This window comes from Pteropus vampyrus, unplaced genomic scaffold (assembly GCF_000151845.1).
Source record: "Pteropus vampyrus isolate Shadow unplaced genomic scaffold, Pvam_2.0 Scaffold200, whole genome shotgun sequence".
Classification (NCBI taxonomy): Eukaryota; Metazoa; Chordata; class Mammalia; order Chiroptera; family Pteropodidae; genus Pteropus; species Pteropus vampyrus.
This window is the reverse complement of record NW_011888981.1, coordinates 156,628-179,489: the sequence shown is the minus strand read 5'-3', so window position 1 is coordinate 179,489 and position 22,862 is coordinate 156,628. Positions and strand designations below refer to the sequence as shown.

The following is a 22,862-nucleotide window of genomic DNA, read 5'->3' as shown; positions in this document are numbered from 1 at the left end:
AAATGAATAAAATAAACCAAATGTCTCAGGGGTTTTCCAAGTAAACACTAAGCTATTCAAAAATTTAACAATTTTAAATAAGATACAATAACCAAATGCCTCCACTTCTACTTTTCCACAATAACATGTTTCTACTTTCCCCCAATATACTCACAGTAAGAGATCATTTTTAATGGTACTTGAATGAATTTTTCATTATGTACCTAGTGACAATCTTGGCTCCAGGGCCAAAATACAGCATATATTTATTATTAAATAAACCAAGATGATTCCATAGCCATCATGAAGAGTAGTTCTTAGTCATTTGGATAGAATGAACAGAAACTGAGCTTGGGGAGTATTTGTGGTTCAATGCCTATTCCCTGACGCTAAAGCCACTGACAGACACCAAACTTACCCCACTTATAGTGGAGACTTTTTTTTTTTTTTGCTTTAATCATAATCAATGTTTAATAAATTCTTACCTGTATTGTTATCATAGAATTTGATGTGCCTGTCTTCATGAGCAGTGATGCTTATAGGAAGAGTGGGATGACTGATGACTCTATTTATTTGGCAGGAAGAACTGGCTGCTAAAAAGGAAAAAATTAAAGACAACACAAATTAGTCAAAGCTACTATTTCTTCACACACAAGAGAACTGAATACTCATCTAAGGAATTGAAAAAGTAAATTATATGGCTTTAATTAGTCTTTAGTTTACTTACTCTTTGTGTTCATAATTTCAATGTTAGAAAATGAGAATGCCTGAGCAATAATACTATACTGACAAATCTAGAAGTACCTAAGAATTAGAATGCCCTCTTCTACTACATGCTATCCATAGGTGCCACCTAGGGCTTAGCCTAGAGCCACTGACATTTCTCATTCTACAATGTTCTGGAATATTTCTACTACTTTAGTAAAGTTCCATCATTACTTACATGTAGGTAATTCCCAAATTTAAATCTCAACTATTTCTAGAAACAGCTCTTTATCACATGGTTATCATCTAATGATAAACATGACAAAGAGAGCATCTTAACACTTTTTCTCTTTTTCATCATAATAGAAATGGCCACCATTTGACAGTGTACGACTCTTGGAATCTCAAAATAGTCAGCATCTCAACAGTACTTTTTATGCATTACTTAATAGGTTTTAAAGAGATTTCAATTATACACACAATGAGACAGGCCACATGTCATCAGGCCCATATCACAGTGACTAAAACAAGGTCCAGGAAATGTTGTGTAATTTAATCTGATTCTAACAACAAACCTTTATCCTTTTACAGTCTCTAGACAGAGATTCACTTTTACCTTAAAAAACATTTGGTCTAAATTTAATTTTAAAAAATCTGCTAAATTCCCAAATAGAACAACATAGTTAAATATAAATAGCTAAGAAGTAGTCAGAGTAGAAAGGGATAAAAGACTAAATTAAGTTAGCTTTATACAACTCTAAAGTAATTCAACTGATAATTTAGGAAATGTTAAGACATATTATTTTAACTCAAAATAATTATCACTATTCCAGTAATGCTGCCTTTGTTCAAACATTTTCAGCAGTTTGCTTCAGCAAATACTTCCAGTGTCACGCAAAAAGTCATATGACTTTATAGTCACACATCTTGGGGGAAAAAATAGGATTGCCTCGTTCAGTTTATCATCTCACCAACCAGATATGATGTCTGATTAATTTATGACAATCATTAAAAATCAATACTTACCACTCAGGACATTTAAAGAACTGACCACAATCTCTGAAGGCAATTCCAAAAATGTTCACATCCTCCTTAACTTCATATTGGTTTTTTACTTTACTATTATAGCTTTTGGTCATATATTTCAATATGATTTTAAATTTACTGAGAGTCTAAAACCTATATTTCTTGGCAAAAAAATTCTTTTTCCTATGCCATTATCTCAATTTTGATATTTCTATCTCTTTTACATCCAAATAGTTCAAAACTCTATTCATGCCTACTGCCCCAAACAATTTTCACAGGACACCAGAAGAAAACAAAGGACAACAAGTTGTAAGAGAAAAAGAAAAAAACAAACACAGAATAAAGAAAATTTTCAAGAGAAAAAGAGATGGAGAGAGAGCCAAACATACTCATACACACATTTATGCACATGTGTGTACGCACACATCATAATTATTTTTAAAGCAAATTTCAGATTAAAATAACAGTATCTGTATGTAGTTTTATCAACTGCAACCTAAACGGTAATTGTCTGAATTAAGCTAAAGACAGAAATCAATGGTTAAAAAAGCCCCAAACCAAAAAAAATTCTGTAATTCTTTCCCACAACCTGAAAAATTATTTTTTTCCTGACTTTCTGTATCCAATAAGACGCTTCAAATTTGGGATTCTGAGAGGCACAGCTTGATCTATATTCTAATTGGTACTGAGCTGTGCTAAATTATATTATCACTATAAAATTAGGTTGATATAAAAAATCAAATTATGAGAAATGAAAAACAGATTATTTTATATTTAGAACAAATACTATTTTCTTTAAATAGAACTGTAGACTAATTAGTATAAAATTAAACTTGACTCCTCTCAGGAATAGCTCAAATGCTATTTCAAATAGTATAGTTATAAATGTGCATAAACTTACCTAGAAGTCTTAAAATCAACTATAAATCATTTTACCCTTCTAAGTAACTGTGTTCTGTGATTTAGGAGGCAGAAAGCTTTATAATGACAAGTATTTTTCATGGTTGGCTCTAATAGTAATACTTTTGATAAAGTTTTAAAAAACTGAGCCAAACACAGGCTATTTAAAATTGGTACACATACTTGCATCTAGATTGGATTCTAAAGTGAGAATGCGTTGCTGTGTTTCCATGTTAAAGATGCTTGTATATCCTTTGCTGAATGATGCTACCATATGGCTCGGGTCGCTGCTTACTAGATCCACAGAGGCAGGAATTCCCAATTCTAAAAGAGTCAGAACATATTAAAAGAGAATGGCAATTAGAGGGCCTACTTGACAATGTACTTAAAACACAGCAAAACAAATAGATGCTGATTTCCTTAAGAAGTAAATAAGGCTTGATATTAGAATAAGAATTTTCTCAAAGCTGTTTAGTGGAGATTATTTCTTTTGTTTCTTTTAGCCGTAGCTTATTTTATTATCCTTACCTGTAAGTACATCTTCTGTTACTCAGCCAATATATATATATGTATGGAATGCAGGCCTTTATTCAGAAAATAAAAATGGAAAACATGTATGGACTACAAGTTTTGCTGCTTCCACCTTAACCCGGTGCTTAGAGTGGCATCATGGGAATTCTTCATCTTAAAAGCCCATCTTTTATTATTGAAATGTCTAACCACTATGGTGTACACCTGAAACTAATATAAAATAATACTGAATGTCAACTCTAATTGAAAAAAATAAAAAAAATAAAAATAAAAGCCCATCTCTTATTAGAAATTCTAACTCATCAAAAACATAGAATTTAAAAAGTAAAATTCAAATTGTTATTGGTAGTCATACAAACATCAAATGATGTCAAAACCTAGACACAAGTTATGACAGCTCAAGAATAAAGAAAGTGTTTTTTCATCATCTAGAATAGGGTAAAATTTGGTTAAAACAAGCTTATTTATAAACATTAAAAAATAAAATGATATGTATATAGGAATATAATCTGATTGCTTCATTGGTTCAACTCTAACAAAAGCCAAGCTAACAGTTCAAAAATGTGTATATTACAGAAGAAAATATATTAATGGCCAATAAGAACACAAAAAAAGTACTCAAAATAATTAGCCACCAAAGAAATGCAAATTAAACCACAATGAAATACTGCTACACACCTATCAGAATGGCTAAAGTTAGGCACAGATTGACAAGACCAAATGTTAGTAATTAAAGTTGTAGAGCAACTGGAATTCTCATACATTGCTGTCAGTGCTGTATTATGGCACAACCACTCTGGAAAAAAGTTTGGCAATTTTACAGAAAGTTAAATACACAATTCTACTTCTAAAGTCCAGCAATTCTACTTCTAGATCTTTACCCACCTATAATAAAAACATATGAATGTTCACAGCAGCTTTGTTCATAATAGTCAAAAACTGGAAATAGTCCAAATGTCCATTAAGAGGTGCATGAATAAACACCTTGCGGTTTAATGAAATATTACGCAATAAAAATAAATTATGGATACTACAAAATGAATGAATCACAAAAACATAATGAAAGTAAAAAGCTAGATACAAAGCGAGTACACACTGTATGCTTTCACTTTATATGAAGTTTTAGAATAGACAAAACTAATATATGATGAAAGAAACCACAATAGTGGGTGGATACCTCTGGTTGGGAATGGCAAGTGGGGACTGATTAGGAAGGACACAAAGTTTCAGGAGGAAAGGAAATGTACTATATCTTGATGTAAGACATGCATTTGTCAAACTCACTAAGATGTATCTTTAATATATATATTTTTACTGTATATAAATTATATCTCAATAAAAAAAATTTAAGGTGTGCTCTTTCACCAAATACTATGCTTTTAAAAATTATACATAATAAGTTGGAAATTCAAATAAATACATTTTCATTACTTCAAAAATCCTTCAAATTAAACAGTAAGAGTTTGTGGAATCATTTATTTGCATGTCTGATTTTAGAAGGATAAGACAAATTTAGATAATTTAGAATTTTATAAAAGATTCAGTAAAATATTTAAAAACTATGTACCTTGATTATCATTAAATACGCTGAGGGCTGGAGCAACCTCAGTTGCATTCCATAAACGGAGAGTGCCATCTGCTGAACAGGACAACAAACGCTGATGTGCTGCACTATAAGCCAAACCCCAGACTGCATCGGTGTGTCCTAGCAGAGGGCCTCTTAAAACAGAAGGATCTATACAAAACAGGAAGAATGCAAAATCAGGAAGAAAAAAACAAGTTATAAAAGTACTTAGATTCCAGAGAAAACAAAAGCACCTGATAATAGTATAAAGTATGCTTCCTAGTGTCTATTATTCTTCTGAAATGCTGCAACAATTCAAAATAGGCTTAGAAATATGCAAATGTAGAGTGTAAAATTAAAATGTAGTTATAAATTAAAATTACAAAGTACATATTTTTCTCTTTAAAAAAGAAAAATTAGGTAATCCCTTCTCCTTCCCTTTTTTCCTTCCATTTGTCTAGATATTTTAAAGAACATGTTAACACAAATAAACCATCTGGATTTAATCTACCTTCAGAGAAAGCACAACTCATACTCCCTGAGGAAGTGAACCAAGCTCTTGCCTCCTCTAACCTCATGTAGCACTTTAGATATACTTCTTTAGGCCATTTCCCCTACTGTAATATGAATGGCAGTTATTCCTAGGAGCAACAGGCCTCTGACATAATGGACATGAACTGATACTTACAGGAATCCCCAAATTCTCAAACAGCAGTAACTGACATATGAATGATGTGCATGTGGAGGAGGGAGGTAGAAAGCAGGGGGAGGATCACTTAACACTGTTTCATGATAAAAGTCAAATTGAAAACTTTAATTATTAATCCTCACAATGACTCTACAAAGAGGTACTTTCAAGACAGCTCATGGATGTTAAGTTTAAAATGTTACTGGTGTCATCTGTCCTATATCTCAATCATACTATAAAGTACTGAAGACACACTGTGTGTTAGGCACTATGCTAGATGCTAGAACCACACAGATGATTAAGACACGATACCATCCTTGTCCTCCAAAGACAATGTGATGAGTACAATAATAGTAACAACACCAATTATAAGGGATGAGTGAAAGCTTCTTAGAGAGAATGACACCTAGAATATTCAGATGTTCGACAAAGAATAGAGGGAAGGCATTTCTGGAAAAGGAGGCAGCACCTGCAAAACCACAGAAGGAAAAATAGCATGATATGTAAGGAAATTTATAAGCAATTTGGTATTACTGGTGTATGAAGTTTGAGGCAAGAAGTGGATGAGTTGAGAGTGGCTAATTTATGGTAGAATTTCTAAGGCATATTAAGGTACTTGGAAATTATCCTGAAAGCAACAGGGAACCATTGAAGAGTTTCCCAGGAACAGTAGGGTAAAATAAGTATTTAATAAAGTAACTCTGACTGTAGTGAGAACAGATTGGACAAAATCAAGATGAAGGCAAGGGGAGTGTTACAGTAGATTGAGGGGGTGATGAAGAAGCCCAAGTGAGGGCAGTGGTAAAAGGGACTGAGCAGGAGTAAATTCAAAAAATATTCAGGAGGTGACAGCAAAATGACTAGGTAATAAGGTGTGCATAGTAAAACAGAACAAGGAATCAAGGATAGCTCTTAAGTTTCTAATTTGGGTAATTCTAATAGTGTCACTATCTAATAAAGAATATATGGAAAAAGAAACACAGCATTTGTGGGGATTTATGGGCAATGAGACAGCCACTTTGAAATGTTCTGTAGACAGTATGAGACTTAAAGAAGAGATTTATGAATCAACAGCATATAAAATCATAGAAGTGGATTCAATCTAACAAAGAATATGTGGAAAATGCAAAGAATGAGTTAGGATCTGGGTCTTGATAAAAGCCAATATTTAAAATGAGAAAAATTAGAGTTTATGAAGGATAGGGAACAAATTGTCAGAGTTACTTGTCAAAAAAGCCAACAGTAGACAAATTACAAAAAGGATGGAGTGGTCCAGAGTTTCAAATAGCCAATACATCTAGTAAAATAAAGATTCTAAAATACTCCTTGGATCAGCCAATTATGTAGTCAGTGAAAATCTTGTTATATATAAGTGGTATAACCAGAAGACAGAATGCAGAGGGTTGGTGCAAAGGGAAAAGACATGGAATTGGTAACTAGTACCTGTGTTTTCTAATCTAGAATATACCACCAAAGAAACACAGATGATGGAGAGACTACACAGAAATCAGAGGAGAAAATGGAGCCAGAAAAGGCTTCCCCTTGCCCAGATGGGGGATACCCAAATTTACTTATATGCTGAGGATAGAAGGAGAACAAAGCAGGGAGCAACAAAAAGTTGGGCAGGGATTGAAGGGAAGTGTAGAGTGCAGTCTCAAAGGAAACAAGAGAAAATGAGGCCAAGAGCAAAAGAGGAAGGGTTGTCTTGGGACAGAATGAGGACTGGTCTCTGATAGATAAAGGAAGTAAGGAAAAGCATGAAACAGATAAATCTGTAGGTGAACTGGAGTGGGAGAAGAGGTTCGCCATTCACAAAATACATGGTAAATGCTATTTACATAAATGTTGGGAAAATTTTTTGTTTATTGAATTTCTTATCTTTACTTAGGCTTGTAAAATTAATCTAAAGTGATAATGAAAACGAAATATGGTTTACTGATAAGACACTTCGTACCATTCGAGAATTTAAGAGGAAACCAAAATAGTCAATTCCTGCAAGGAAATATATGGTTAATAGCTAGTGACAGATTATTATAAGGATTTGTGTTTCATGGTACTGTTCCCAAGATTAAAGGGTATGTCTTAATTTTTAAAGCCTTTTAAATATTTTGGTTCCATGGACTTGAAAAGTCATTAGCCTCTTCACCCTCCAATAACTGATCAAGAAGTTGATGGCAACAAGCATTTTCCTTCGAAGTTATTTATTAAGGACAGTGATGAAATATGATTACAGATTAGTAATAATGTATAAGAATACATTTTTTTCTTTTAGCATTATATATCAAATTGATTCCTAAATACAGGAGTCTTTTTTAGCAAAATAAAGAATGTGGTTCTCTTTTACCAATTTATTTTCAAAACTACCTCATTTTATTCTAGGTATGCTATGTAAAATGTGTAAAGAGAAACACTTTATTCTTTCCTATCTTTGGGGACTCATACCATAGGAGTCGTAGGGATCGATGTTGGGGTTGGTGGTGTTCCAGCCCTGGATCAGTCCGTCAGAGCCACCACTGTAACACTGCTCGCCGTTGCTGCTCATTACCACACAGAGCACTGGACCTCTGGGAGATAAAAACCAGTTTCTATTCACAAAAATAATCTGATATTGCACTTATTAAAATAAGAATACTTCATTATTCAAGCAGTCCTTAAGCTAGGAATGGTTTTTATTTTTTTAAAAGGGTTGTAAAACAAAACTAAACTAAACACAAGAATATACAACAGAAAATATGTGGCCTGCAAAGCCTAAAAATACTATCTGACCCTTTATACAAAAATTATGCCAATCTCTGTGCTAAATAAAGTAAATATGTATATTAAGCTTAAATGGAAACAGGAAAAGCAAGAAATATGTGATCACAATAAAAAATTCTTGGATATTTTATCTAGGTTATCTTTAACGAAAAAAGGTTAGGATTTCTAATATTTAAATCTAATTGCCATAACTGTATTTGAAGAGAGCTATATATATCATTTAAACATCATGCAAATAAAATCAAATTTCAGCAGGATCACTGTTTGATAAACTTGTTTTTCACATTGTATTATCTTATCTACCAGTTTCTTTTACAATTACAAAAAGCTACTAAATACAAAAATATATAACACAACTACATAAGTGAAATAAAATAAAATGTTCTAATTAGGCTGATTTATAGTGATATTGATTTAAAAAATAAAAATAAAAAGCGGATACTTACTTATGAGCCCTGAATGTATAGATAGGCTCCACATCGAGAGATGTACTCCTAAATGGGAGAGGGAAGAGGACTTTTACCACACTAAGTTTCGGAAGTAAACAGTATGACTGAATTATGTCTTAAATTCTGGATTAAATTTCTAGTTCTGTCATTAACTAACTTAAGGCTAATTATTTAATCTTTTAGACATTTGGATTCCTCTATGCTCAAAATAAAACAAAAAAATAACAACAAATACTCACAGGATTAAATGAGATTCTATAAGTAGCACAACCTAGCACGGAACCATGCATACAGAATTTCAGTAAATTGTGCTTTAATTTCCTTGCATTCCCGTGAGGGCTAATATGTCTTGATACTTGAAGGAACTGTCCAAGTCAACAGTTTATTCATTACAGAACACTGTGTGTATGAGTACTCTACCATTTTCTACTCTGTATTGCAATTTTTTATAGGCATATGACCTGTCCTCAAGTCATTTCCAAAGTTTTAAGTTAAAAGGTAAACAGGTTGCTGTTATTTACATGTGAAGGTATTATTACTAAGCCATCACCAGGAAGAAACTTGTTTCAATATTTTTCTAAATTTTAGTCAAGAGTATGTGATGAGACATTCTAGTCTGATGTGATGCCTATTGTGACCAAAAAACTAGAAAGACAAATGGCATAATTTATAACCAGGAAATAATTTTTCTCTGCTGAAGATATCTGATTCAAATGAGAATTCACTTGGTTTTAGCAAGATCTGGTCCAGCTAACAGATAAAGACTTAAAAATGAAGCATTTTATCTAGTCTATGTATGAGTCACAGCAGGAATGTAATTGATCTTTTAAACTGGGCAATAGATACCTTCTATCAATAATAAAACTTTTGTAATCTCCACCTGATGTTCATTTCTACTCTTTTAATAACAGAAATGTCTGACACTACACAAGGGCCCTTGCTAGTAGATGCTGGGTTCAGAACCATGTGACCAAAGGAAGAAAGGGGAGGAGCTCCAATAAGGACCCCAACAAGTGAGATCAGGACTAGCTTGGTGACTGATAAAAGGGTTTATACCAACTCATGTCTGTCCATGCTTAGAGAAGAACCAAGGGGCCAAGGCAAGACTAGTAGTTAAATGATGGCAACAATACCGCCTTTCAGTCTAGACATCTTGGTGGATATGAAAAGTACCTAAAGGGTCAAGGCTGAAAGACAAGATCAAAGAGAGGTCCCTCACCCCTCCTAATCAACCTTACTTCCCTTCCACTCCATAAGTCCAAACCTTCTAAACTATGGGGCAGAGTTGGGGTAGAAGGTTGATGATTAAACAAGCCTATTACCTGTTTAGAACAACAGTAGAAACTTTCAGTACAGGTAAATAAATATGACAGACATGTATAATACTGTATAAGGATTGTAATCAGAATTCACAAACCCTGGGAAACCATCAGACACCATTTCTCCCTAAGTGTCAGTTTTTCAACCTAATATTAGATTGTGAGTATGAAGGGAAAAATACTCTAAATTAAGTGAATTGGTGCAGAATAACTAAGAGAGATATTTGGGGAACAGTAAATAATAAAGTGAGTATTTTTCTGAAAATTTGTTAATTAAAAAATTCAAATAAAGTTTAAGTAGAATATTCTCACTTTTTGGCTGGGGCTGTTTTCTGCAAATTCCACATTTTTAATGTGTGATCCTCTGATGCTGTTATCAAAACAGGCTCAATGGGGTGGAAAGCAAGGGCTCGAATGCCATCAAAGTGACTTCTTAGTGTAAACTTAGGGTTCCACGTCTTCCTCAATGCATCTTTATTGTTTGCTATCTATTAGAGAAACAAAAGAGATTCCTGTACATTTAGTTCAGGATAGGGGAAAAAAACTATATTTCAACCTTAATTCTTATGGATTTGTCATTAAACTATCACATTTTGCAACTTTCAAAACAATATAATTTTTAAATGTAAATAACCAAATCAAAAGGCAAAATTAGCAATATGTCAACAGTGGTTTTCTTTGAAGAAATATGAACACTATAATAAAAAAACAAGTAACAATTCAATATTGAAAAAAGATCAAATATTTTAATAACATCAAATGGATCTTTAAAACTAGGATGATAAAAAAGACAAGTAATTTCAACCTAAATTATAGTATAGAAACTGATTTGGGGTAAGAGTTGAAAAACTATGTTATCTTTAAACATGTTAACATTATAGAATATGATACTTTTGAAATTTTCAATACTTTTTAACAAGAGCTAATTTTTTTAAGTCAAATTGGTAAAGTTTATAGACTGAAAAAATAAAAATGTTAAAATTAGAAGAGATAATCAGATTATTACAAAAACACACACATTGTTATGTCGCTTTTTTCCCACAGAAACTCCATTTCAACAACTGAAAAAAAAAAGCATTATTTTTTCATTCCAAGTAACAGGAAAGCTAAAGAGGTTGGTGTTTGACTTTTTACTAGCACTATGTATGAACTCTTCACACCCCAAGGCTGATTAATAATCATGCTGGGTTTAAGCAGGAGTGGAGCAAGTATTGGAAACACACTGGAGAAATGTTACATTAAAATTCCAATGACAAAACCCAACGAGATAATACCAACAATAGCTGTTACTGTGAGACGTTATTTTGAACATTATTCAAAAGACTTAACATGCATTAACTCACTTAATCCTCACAACAACTCTATGAAGTAGTAATTAACATTATCCCTAATTAAGACTAGACAGTAAGGAAAAGAGAAGTTAAGTGACTTGCCCTCTAGTAAGTGGAGGAGTCTGGATTCAAACCCAGGCAGTCTGGCTTCAGAGGCTACACTCAATATAAACTATAATTTAGAACCCAGAAGTTTTAAAACCTGCAGAAAAATTTGGATAGGACATGTCACAATTGGGACAATAAGAGAAAACAAAACAAACTATGCAAAGGACTATTTGTAAGAATTAAGGCTAGTAATCCTTGGGGGGCGGTGTTAGGAAGTTGGGGAAAACAAATGAGTTGACTGCTGTCTGCTCTTGTTAAGATGAAAGGTTTTCACATGTAAGAACAATCAGATTCCTACTGAATGTCTTAATGTGGTAAGCAGCCACTAAGAATGTCCCCAAACAGGCCTACCTCCTCGTTACACCTTGTGTAGCCCCTGTCCACATTACTGGTCTATGTGACCAATAGCATACAGCAGAATGATGACCAATTACTTCCAAATTTAGGTTATAAAACCTTCCATCTTGAGTGTTCTTGCTCCCTCTTTCCAAGGACACTCATACTGTGGGGAGCCAGCTGCCCTCTGATGAGCCCGCAGAGAGGCCAATGTGGTGAGGAACTAGTGTTCAGCCAATAGCCAGCAAGGAACCAAGGCCTTCCAACAACCACGAGTGAGCTTGGAAGTAGATCTTCTCCAAGTCAAGTCTTCATACAAGACTGCAGCCCTTGACAATGTCTTGACTGAAATTACTTGAGCGACCAGAACCATATAGTTAAGCTTTCCCCAGACTGCTGACCCAAAGAAGCTATGTGATGAAAAATGTTTGTTGTTTTAAGCTGTTAAGTTTGGTGCAATTTGTTATACAGCAATAGATTAATAATGCATTTAATAAAATTTGGAACTACTTTTAGAAACAGAGAGACAGACATAACACTAAGTTTTCTAATAATTAAGAACTATGAAAAAAGGATGAACTCTCTCTGGAGAGAGGACTGAGACAAATTCTTTGTGGTGGTAGAGTTAAGGCAAAATCTACTTCAGACCTTGCTGGACTAGATCATTAGAACCAACTCTGTACTGAGGACAAACAGAAAAGCAAATACAAAAATAAAAAATGGAGAACCAACAAAATAGTGAAGAAAAACCAGGCCTGGTTCTAGGGGAAAGCAGGGGCCTAAGAAGGTGAGCCTGATATTCAGTTATTTTTCCCTAGACAGTGTTTATTGATTCCAGAGGGGATGGTTGAGAGGTGGATCTGTGCTTTTGATAGCTCTGCAGTGCAGGGGGATACAAATTAGTGTCCAGGACCTGTCAAGAAATACTTTGCTTTGGGTTTTGATTCCAAAGGGCGGCATCCTAGACGTAAGAGTAAACTGGAAGAACAAGTCCTTGCAGGAGCTTTCCTATGTTCAAAGGGATGGCAGGTCAGCTTTAGAGCATCTCAGAAACTGAAAACGGAGTGAGGTGATATAGAGTTCTAGTGGCTGCAGACATCTGAGAGAAGTAAATTAAAATATACTCCCTGGAGGCAGATATCATCCTAGGCCTGAAGTTATTTCTACAAACAATTTTTCAAATGATAAATTTTTCAAATTATTTGGACATAATAAAAAGTAACTGGGCTCATACAAAATACAACAAAAATGAAAAAAAGCAGAAACAACACATAATAGTAACAAAACTACAGAGTCTCTGATTCAAACTTTAATCATGCTTCCTATGTTCAAAAAGATAAAAGACAAAATTGAAAAATTTGGAAGTAATCTGTAAACAATGAAAAATTCTAGAAGCAAAAACCGTAAGATCTCAATATGGGTTTAATTACAAATTACACATAACTGAAGAGAGAATTAATAAACTGGAAGATGAGTCATAAAAACATCTAGATTGAAGTATAGAAAAACAAGAGCAGAAAGTTAAGAAAAAGGGAATAGGAAACAGAGGAAAAAAAAAAGATCTAAAAAAATAACTAAAGTTCCAGGACAAGTGAGAGTAGTGCAAAAGCAGTGTTTGAAGGGAAATGGCTGAGAACTTTACAAAATTGATGAAAACATTAAACCAAGAAGGTCTAAGAATGTCAAGAAAGTTAAATAAAAATAAAACTAAACCTTGGCTAACAATCAAGACGTAGGAAAATATCAGTCAGAGAAAAAAAAATCAGACTACCATTGAATGACCAACAACAGAAACGACAGTTGACTTTAGTAAACGACAGTTGACTTTAGTAGAAAACAACAAAAAAAGACAATGCAATAATATATTTAGAGTGCTTAAAAAAAAAAAAAAGAAAAGAAAAACCTTGGCAACTGGAATTCAATATCAGAGATAAGTTAAACCCTCACGAGAAATAAAGAGAATTTAAGAAACCACAAACTGAGAGAATTGGGCACCAGTAGATAGATTTTCACTAAAGAGAAGTAAGAAGTATTCTTAGAATAAAAGCAAAGTGATCCCAGATGTACAGTCAGACAGGCAGGGGAACAAAAAAAAGCAAAATGGATATGTAAATGGATAATCTTAACTGATTATTGCATGTAAAAAAACAGTAACTTAGAGGTAGATTTATAGAGAAAAAGATAACAAGAATGACATGATGGAGGGTGTGAGTTTTAAAAATACGGTTAAGTTGGTCCGAAGGTTGTAGTTTATTGTTAAGCTGATTAAAAATACAGTTAAAAGTGTTCTAAAGGATGTATGTGGTAATCTCTAGGGTACCGATTAAAAGAGTAATGAAAAGTACGTAGACTCTACATAGTGGAGGAGGAATGAATAAAAAATATTCAATCCCAATAGAGGCAAAAATAGGAGAAAAAAAGAATACAGAACAAGTGGCACAAACAGATGGCAGACTTAAACCCAAAGACATCAGTAAATGCTCTGATTTAAGTTTGTCAAAGGTTAAATGAAAAAAAGAAAGTCAACTAAATGGTGTTTTTAAAAGATAGATATAAATATAAGGATACAAAAACATTGGAAACAGAAATGATTTTTTAAAATCTGTATCACAAATGTGAAGCATAGAGTGCAAGAAGCCCATTCAGAATAGATTATATAGTAGTTCCAGATGAAGAAAAAATGGACAAGGATGGAAGGTAAAAAGCATATGGATTTCAGCTGTTTTTAGAAGAACCCGAAACACGTATGCATGTTAGCACAGAGACTGAGAGTTTTTGATGTGCAGGAAGAGGAGTGGGTGGTGAGGGCTTCTCCTTGGAGTACCTTCTTATCATATCCATGGTTTGCTAAGGCATCCATCCTACATCCCCCAGGTGGCAGGAGCCATACACTATATTCCCACACAAATATAATGAAGTACCAAAGTGAGAGGATTTTCAATGAAGAGATAAGACAGGTTGTAAATACTTTATGAATGAGCAATTGATTTTCTGACAATCTATTATGATGAACAAATTATAAATACATTTATAAAACAACTGTGTTTGAGATGCATAAAGGTATAAAGATTTCAATTTTGGTCCAACTTACCGATGGGTTAGCCGTAATATCTAGAAAGCACCCCGTATACATCCCTGCCTAACAACAGCTAAAATCCCTTCTGGGCAGTATGCACTGATGGTGCACTAAAGCAGCAAGACAAACAATGCTGTTAGGCAGGCAGAAATTTCAATTAATCACTCATGTCCTAAAACATAAAACAAACCCAAACTCCATGGAAAAGGGAATTCTTTGCCTAAAACCAATAAACAAGCTAAACTGAATTATAGATTTAGGTAAAGCCCATAATTTTAATCTCCATATGATGTGAAAAACATTGTTTATCTTTATAATATGTTCATGTTTTCAAAGTCTGTGATTAAAAATGAACCAAATTCTATCCTTGTAAAGAAGTTTTGCTTCTTTATTGCCATCTTTTTCTATAAAATTAACTTTTTGTTTTTAAAAAACGAGTAATGTAAAACAACAAAAATGAAACTACTACTCACATCGTAAGTGAGTGAATCTGCTTCATTGGCCACTGTAAGGCCTGCCAACTCTCCAAGTCCCAGTTCACTTTCGAGGGCTTCATCTGTTCCCATGATGAATGACTTCCCAGAAGATGGAGGAAATGTCAGTGCTTCCACTGAAAGAAGACAAAAGAAACACAAAAACCTCTCAAGAGTCAACAATTAATCTCAGAAGGGCAGATCTACATTTGATTATTTTTAAATGCTTTTAAACATGATAAAATTCATTGAGCAGAAAATCCTAAAGAACTGGTTGCTTTTTCCATATCTTAACCATAGCTAAAAGTATCATCTAATTAGAAAAGTAAAACATGAAACAAATCCAATAGTCCACTGTCTTTTCTTTTTCACTGCAGTAAAATAATGTGACTAAATAAAAGAAGGTTTTCCTCACTTAATATTTCATTCTAATTACCCAAGTAATTTCTATTGATTATCAGACATATATATCAAGTGATTCTGAACACCGCTGGTCTCATTCAAACAAAACTGTTAATTTTATAAGCTGGAATACAGAAAATTTCAAATAAAAATGATTATGATTGTAAAATGTGCTTGTATGAGACAAAATATGTGGCATTAGAAGTGAGGACTGCTTCTAGAGAAGAGAGAAGGAGCAGTGATTAGAAGGCAGGACTTCTAGGACACTGGTACTGTTCTGTTCCTTGACCCAGGCAGTGGTGACACAGTTCGGTTCACTTTGTGATAATTCACTGAGCTACACTTTTTTGACCTCAGCAGTTTTCTGTAGGTTATATTTCACTTAAGAATGTTTATTTCAAGGAAATCTTTTAAGTGTCCATTGAACACTTTTAGTTTCCAACTGTGCTTCAGGCTGTCATATTTACTTAGGAATCAATATTAATACCCTCACTTTATAACACTGAACATACCAATTCAATCTCCGCAGTCACCATCATAGAAGATCCAGTTGAAAGCAAAATGCCATTTTTTGTAAATGACAAACTGTCAAGAGATGATTTTTCAGTAGTTTTCTGGAGGTGGTTAACTTTACTAATGACAAACGTTTATGAGTTGATTAGATGAATTTAGTAGTTTACTTTTGGGTAAATTAATTTTTTCTTAAAAGAAACAAGTTGATTATTAATTAGTATATGTAGAAAACTGGATTTACAGGGTGTTTTTCACCTTTAGAATTATCCCTTTAACTTTTGATTCAATCATTAATATTTATTGAAGAAATGAAAGTACAGTTATGTGCTTTAAAAAATAGTAGTGGCAGAAACTCTACTTAAAATCCTTGAGAATAAAGTAAAGTATAATTTAAATAAGACATTTTCAAACTACCATACAATAAAGGAACAATAATAAAAATGAGTTTTACCCAAACATACCATATATCCTCTGGGGGGAGTCAAACAACTCTAAACATTTATTAATGATGAAGGAATTGTTTAAATTAGAAAAGCAATTTTCATGCCAAAATTTCTTCATGTAAGACTATGAAGTCAGGTCTTCAGCCAGGTGTTTTTTGTTTTCATTTCTAACACTTTCAGAAAACTTTATTTAGGTGTGAAATAAAAATGACTCTCCAAAAAAAGACTAAGATTTGTGGGATGTGACCATACATATTGTTTGGTCTAATTTAACAAATGTTGTAGAAATGGCCAAGTAAAACTTGAAAACATATACCATTACTAAGCCAGCGGACCTGAGGGTTGATGGGACAGACAGCAATAATGAGCATAAACTGTCATTTGATTGCTAAGACTCCTTAGAACTTAAGATAATAGTGCCTCTGAACTGTGGCTCTGTCCTTTGAATTATTAAAATAAAATAAATGAATATATATAGCACATACAGACTATGGAAGCTTTATCTGAAACTGCACAGATATTCTAAACTAGAATTTAGAGTTGGTTTTTAAACTTATGCACCCTTTTGCAAGTCTGAAAGATTGAAGTTGGAATCAAACCCCACTGAATGCAAGAAAGCCTATATTTGGGGAATAATATGTAGCTCAAACATCTGTAGAATACAGTCTTCTCTCAGAGTCCTTTCTAATAACCGACTTTAGATATGTATATACACACGTTTTTCATGCACCAGAATGTCTTAAATACTTGCCTTCATCTGCTCTATTTATTTCGTGCTCAGGAAGCCTAGAGCTGCTTGGTCTGGAAGGTGAACCCACAGATGGCTGCAATGAAGGAAGTTCATCAACGTCTCTCAAATTAGCAAGCATATCTTGTAGTTTTGACCTATTGGGTCCTACCCCCAAAAAAGGAAGAGAACAAAAAAGAGGAAATAGAATTAACCAACTGCATCAAAATGGTGCCATAAACTTTATTCACAGCTGCCAACATCACCTTTAAAGCTACTCTACTATATTAAAAAGCAATTATTTTCCAAGTTTTCAAATTATTTTTAAAGTTTATTTTTTTAAAAGAATTATGTTTTACATATATTTTAAAAATTAAGTTACTGGAATACATCACCATTCACATAAAAAATAATGCTCATGTGCAATTTCAACCATTAAAAATATTATTCTATAATCCTTTCATATTGCTCTAAATGCAGATACCACAGAGTGTGAAGCTACTGTGTACCAAATTAAACAAGAATGTCCTTTTTGTTTGTTTAAATTAAGTTGCATTCATTGCCTTACATTCTGAAGCTATGGTACCCGAGGTGAAGTCTCATGTCCTACTGATTACTTACCTGAAATTTGATTCTTCATTCTCCCATATCCCTGTTTTGACTGTTTTATATAGGATAGAGGCTGAAACAGATCTTCGGTAGTTTTTCCTGTTATAAGTTTAATTAAGAATGGGAAAATCTTACCCATAGTCCATTATGTTTTTTTTTTCCCTATACCAGCAAAGAATACAACTATTTTTAAACAATTTTAACTAATACCTAGAAATATATTTCAAGACAGAATGACTGGAGTACACAATTTGACTGGAAATATTTCTACTAGATCATATTAAAATGACTCAAACTTTTCTAATGACTAAAACAGTTCAATTAATAAAATATTTGATGGCTTATAAATGCTTCATTTATCAATTCAAAGTTTTGCTTCAGTTCTGTTTCTGTAAGTCTTTCAGTTGTTTTTATCGTCTTGTTCCTAGGCTACCACTTATCAAGATAACATGAACTGATAATGAAAACAAAATGTGCTGAAACTCAGTCTACAGTCCCTCTATTTTCAGTAAAGACATTAAAATTTCTCTCCCTAGACAGTCATTTTTCTTTGTCACACTAAAAAACTACATGCTTTATGCCTGAATACTGATCATAATCCCCAGATTCAGTTACTCTAATAGCTTCTATTAGTAGGAATACTGTTCCAGTCAAATGGTGCAGTTTAGACTATAAGTGCTAAATTTTGACTACAGTGATGCTTTGATATTTGACAAGAAGTGAATACCAATATAATGGTAGATGAATTATACCTAAATGCCTTTCCAATCTAAAGACCTTTTACATTTCAAGACATTTATTATTGTAACATAATGACTTAAACGTCAACTTTAAGTCAATCTAAAAATTAAAATATTCTCCTTGTTTCTCATATATGACATACAAATTTTCCTCAAAATCTCAGTTTAACTGGTTTTGTCATGGTTTTGAAAAGCCGTAACAAATCATGCCTCACTATTGTTTAAGATTAAATGTTTTTTCAGTATATTTTGATAAAAGGTACAAAATATTCTTATGTTTTAATATTTATATTGATTTAATTTATATCAAGAAGGCAAATGACATCATCTCTGTTCTGTAATGGTTAGTATAATGATAACATCAATAACGGCCTCTCAGTTTTATCCATTCAAGCTAAATACTTGTAAATTCTAAGATATTTAAAATAAAATATTTAAATGTTTCTCAGTAACTACCAGGTTGTAAAAGAAAATCCTAACAGCAATGACAGGTCTTTGATAAGCCTGAGCATCACTATAAAAAGAAAAAAATAAAAAGTATATCCTTCCAGTCTTTTGCAACTTTTAAATACAAGTTTCACTAAACTGAATTTTAATCTCACTTTACACTACACATTAATATCCCAAAGGATGAAATTCCTATAAAAGGGAAGGCCCATGTTCATATTGTCAAGGAGGTAGTTTAGTCTTGGTCTCCTAAAAAGATGTTTAAGAAGCTTTTCAAGGATGTTTGAAAGTTTTTGTATTTCCATTTTACATGCCTAACTAGGTCTATTGCTAAACTTTATTAATAATTTGCATAATGAATTTTATATATATGTGTGTGTGTGTGTGTGTATATATATATACACACACACACACACACACACACATATATATATATATATACACATATATATATGAGAATGATTCACAGGGCTAGAAATTTCAGTTTAGCTTCTGTTTTTGATGTGGCACACATTTTATGGAAATGAAAAATCTAATTGGTAATATTATAAATGGAACTGATCAAAAGTTTTAAATTAGAAATTAAATACTTTTAGAAATTGACTCTGTGCCCTGTATAGCATATAGTGGTAAGAGTAAATGAACTGTGTGTTATGAACACATAGAATATTCAGGGGTAGAAATTAACTTTCTGTCTCCAATTTATAAAATTATAAGCAATAATTTTCGTGGATTGCCAGAGGGTCATACTAGATGAGATTTAAAATTGTAAACAGTGAAAAATCATTATTGTAATTAAACACATATATTTTTAAAAAATCAAATTATCACTATGTTTGAATACATAGGCGCATACTCTCATGAGGCTCTGGATTTACTACTGGGATATGTTATGATTCCATAATTGCATGCATAGTTTTAAGTTCATAATTAAATAGCCAACCATTTAATTTCAACCCCTGAGAGCAGGTGAAAAGGAAAGAGGTCAGGAGCAGAAAAGAAAAAGAGTAAGTAGTTTTAGGAAAACATTGAAAAAAAAATTGGGGTATATGAACGAGGCAAGATTTATGAATTACAGATACAATGTTTTCCACTTACTCTTCACCCCCTTTTTCCCCTTTCTCTCCTTTTTGTATTGCTCCTTGAGTTTGGTAATTACTCCCTGGTCCACATTCCAAGCTTCAGGCATGAGACACTGGTCTTCCTTTTCTAAACAGAGTGAAACAAATGAAACAGCCTTTTTCAATAAAATATTGAACACTCTAAGTCAATTCACTGTTATGTTCATGAATGACGTAACCATTTTCTCCTTAGTATCACTAATTGTAAAAAGTTATTGTTTATTCCTTAATTGTCACACAAAATACAGTATCTAAGAAACAGTGATCAATTCAATTTCCTAGGTAATAACATTAATTTTCTCTTGAAAGAGACATAAAAAAAAAAAACTCTGGAATATTTGAGTGACTTCTAGTAAATTAAGTGCTAAAACTCTTTAAAAATCAAGAACCCCTTGTTTTCATCCCATTTTCTGAATTGATTATGACTGAATCACACACATAAAAAAAATCCTTACAAATTCATATAATGAAAGATTATTAAAAGATTATACAAAATAGTTTTCAATGATCTTTTCATTTCAAAAATTTTATATTTTTTGCATGTGTTCATTAACAAATGATAGTTTTTATTTTACAAGACTTACAAAGAGCACTTATAAACTTATCAATCAACCAGCATTCAAAATTTAAAAACATTTAAGTGATTTGTTAGTTTATAAATTCTTTAAACAGGAAACCAAGCTTCTAGTAGAAAAAAATTCAATCATTAATTTTCATTATTTCAAGAGAAGAATATTTAAAGAATATGTTATATATTTTAAAGTTACTATAAAATAACTTACACACTATATAGTGTTATGTGTTAGCTCAGAACTTTCGCTTGAACTCAAGACTCATATATACAACTGCTCACTCTACATTTCCATTAGGAAGTCTAAGTAATATTTCAAACTCAACTTATAAAACCAAATTCCCAATTTCCCTCCCCCAATCTGTTTCCATCCACTAGGTTTCCCATCTTATTTGATGGTAATTCCACACTTCCCTTTGCTCAAACCAAAGACCTCCCTTTCTTTCACATGCAACAACAAATATTTCAAAAAATACTGTTTTCTCTACTGTCAAAACACATCCAGAATCTGACTACTGCTCAGCATATCCACTTCTCTAACCACTCTGCCTCTTGCTAGAATTACTGCAATAGTTGTCCCATCTCTCCACTAAGTCTATTCTCAATACTGGTTGCCCTAGAATCTCAACACGGCAGCTAGAGTAATGCTTTAAAATAAAAGTTAGATCATGTCACTCTTTTGTTCAAATCCCTCCTGTGGTTCCCCATCTCACCAGTGGTCTACATGATTTAGTCACTTCTTACTACATTTCCCTTAGAAGTACTCTGCTTCAGCCACTCTAACTTCCTTGAATCTCTCAAGCATACCAGGGCTACTGCTATCTCAGGGTATTTGCTTTAGCTTTCTTCTTGCCAAGCACTCCTTCCCCCAATACCAACCATATGGCTAACTCCCTCATTGACTTCAAGTCTTTTGCTCAAATGTTACCCTCTCAATGGGGCTTACCATGACCACCCTATTTTAAATTGTAACCTGTCCTCTCCACCCCTTCCCATCCCTAGTACTTTCTATCCTCCTTATGCTACTCTGCTTTTTCTATTTCCATGGCATTTATCATCTTCTGACATACTCTATCACTTATTATGTTTATTGCTTCTTGCCTCTACCCTCTTAGTAGGCTGAAGTGACAACAGGGATCTTCATCTAGAACACCTGGCACATTGAAAGCACTTGATCAGTACTTGCTGTGTGATTGGAATAAACCTAAGTGAACCAGAATAAACAGTAATCTATTTTTAATAAGTTAAAATCTATAGTTTAAAAAAACTTTATTAGGCCTCTGAATATATTAAACACATTTTAATAAAACTCAATATTTTTATAGACCTAACTATAATCTACCAATAGCAGAAATAGTCTCTTTTTTCTAGAAAGATCTAACAAACAAAACTATTCATTTGCACCAATCAGGTCTTAATTAATTAAACTGAGTGGCTTTTGGATCCTAAGATGCCTTTAGTTTAAAAATAATCTAGCATTATCATAATTTTAACTAGATCCATAATAAAAACAGCAACAGAAAATCACTGAAGATATTTACTTACGAGATTAAGCTAAGCACATTCACTTTTTTGGGGAGGTCGGGGAGGGACAAAAGCAGCACTTAAAATGAGTTAAATGTCCATTCGACTGCACAGGATTTGCAATCTATCTTTATTAAGTGCTTAAAAGTGAAATGCTTTGAATTAGAATTATAAAATCCTTAAGATGCATGATGCATGAAGTCAAACTACTGGTAGAGAAACCTCTATTTGACTGAAAGATTTCACTCACTCATACTCATAAATAAAAATATCCGATACACTACTAAAGAGTGAGATACCTGAGATGTGGGAACAGTCGTTCATGTTTTCTCCAGTAACTTCATAGCAGGTTAGGTTAAAATGTACACACGTATCATATAATACTCTGGGCCACGACTCACATCTTAAAGCAAAGGAAGTTACACAAGGGACAGTGCAGCTGTCTTTGGAGAAAAATTAATCCCAATTTCCCTTACAATAAGACTGGCAATGAATAGGGCCAAGTGTTATTTATGCAGATGTG

At 33.0% G+C, this 22,862-nt stretch overlaps 1 protein-coding gene across 3 annotated transcripts in view; it reads right to left on the bottom strand.

Moving 5' to 3' along the window:
* The window catches only part of STRN (striatin), an 80,769-nt gene that overhangs the window by 6,994 nt on the left and 50,913 nt on the right, over window positions 1-22,862 (bottom strand). For 2 of the 3 annotated variants that reach the window (XM_011372089.2, XM_023537783.1), the window contains 10 exons: window positions 20,222-20,332; window positions 17,949-18,035; window positions 17,352-17,495; window positions 15,243-15,379; window positions 10,231-10,406; window positions 8,597-8,644; window positions 7,836-7,957; window positions 4,709-4,876; window positions 2,794-2,934; window positions 465-572 (listed from right to left, as the gene is read on the bottom strand). In XM_011372089.2, coding sequence (XP_011370391.1) covers window positions 465-572; window positions 2,794-2,934; window positions 4,709-4,876; window positions 7,836-7,957; window positions 8,597-8,644; window positions 10,231-10,406; window positions 15,243-15,379; window positions 17,352-17,495; window positions 17,949-18,035; window positions 20,222-20,332 — 1,242 coding nt within the window. The remainder of the gene's footprint in view (window positions 1-464; window positions 573-2,793; window positions 2,935-4,708; window positions 4,877-7,835; window positions 7,958-8,596; window positions 8,645-10,230; window positions 10,407-15,242; window positions 15,380-17,351; window positions 17,496-17,948; window positions 18,036-20,221; window positions 20,333-22,862) is intronic. The other variant, XM_011372090.2, reaches the window with a different exon arrangement.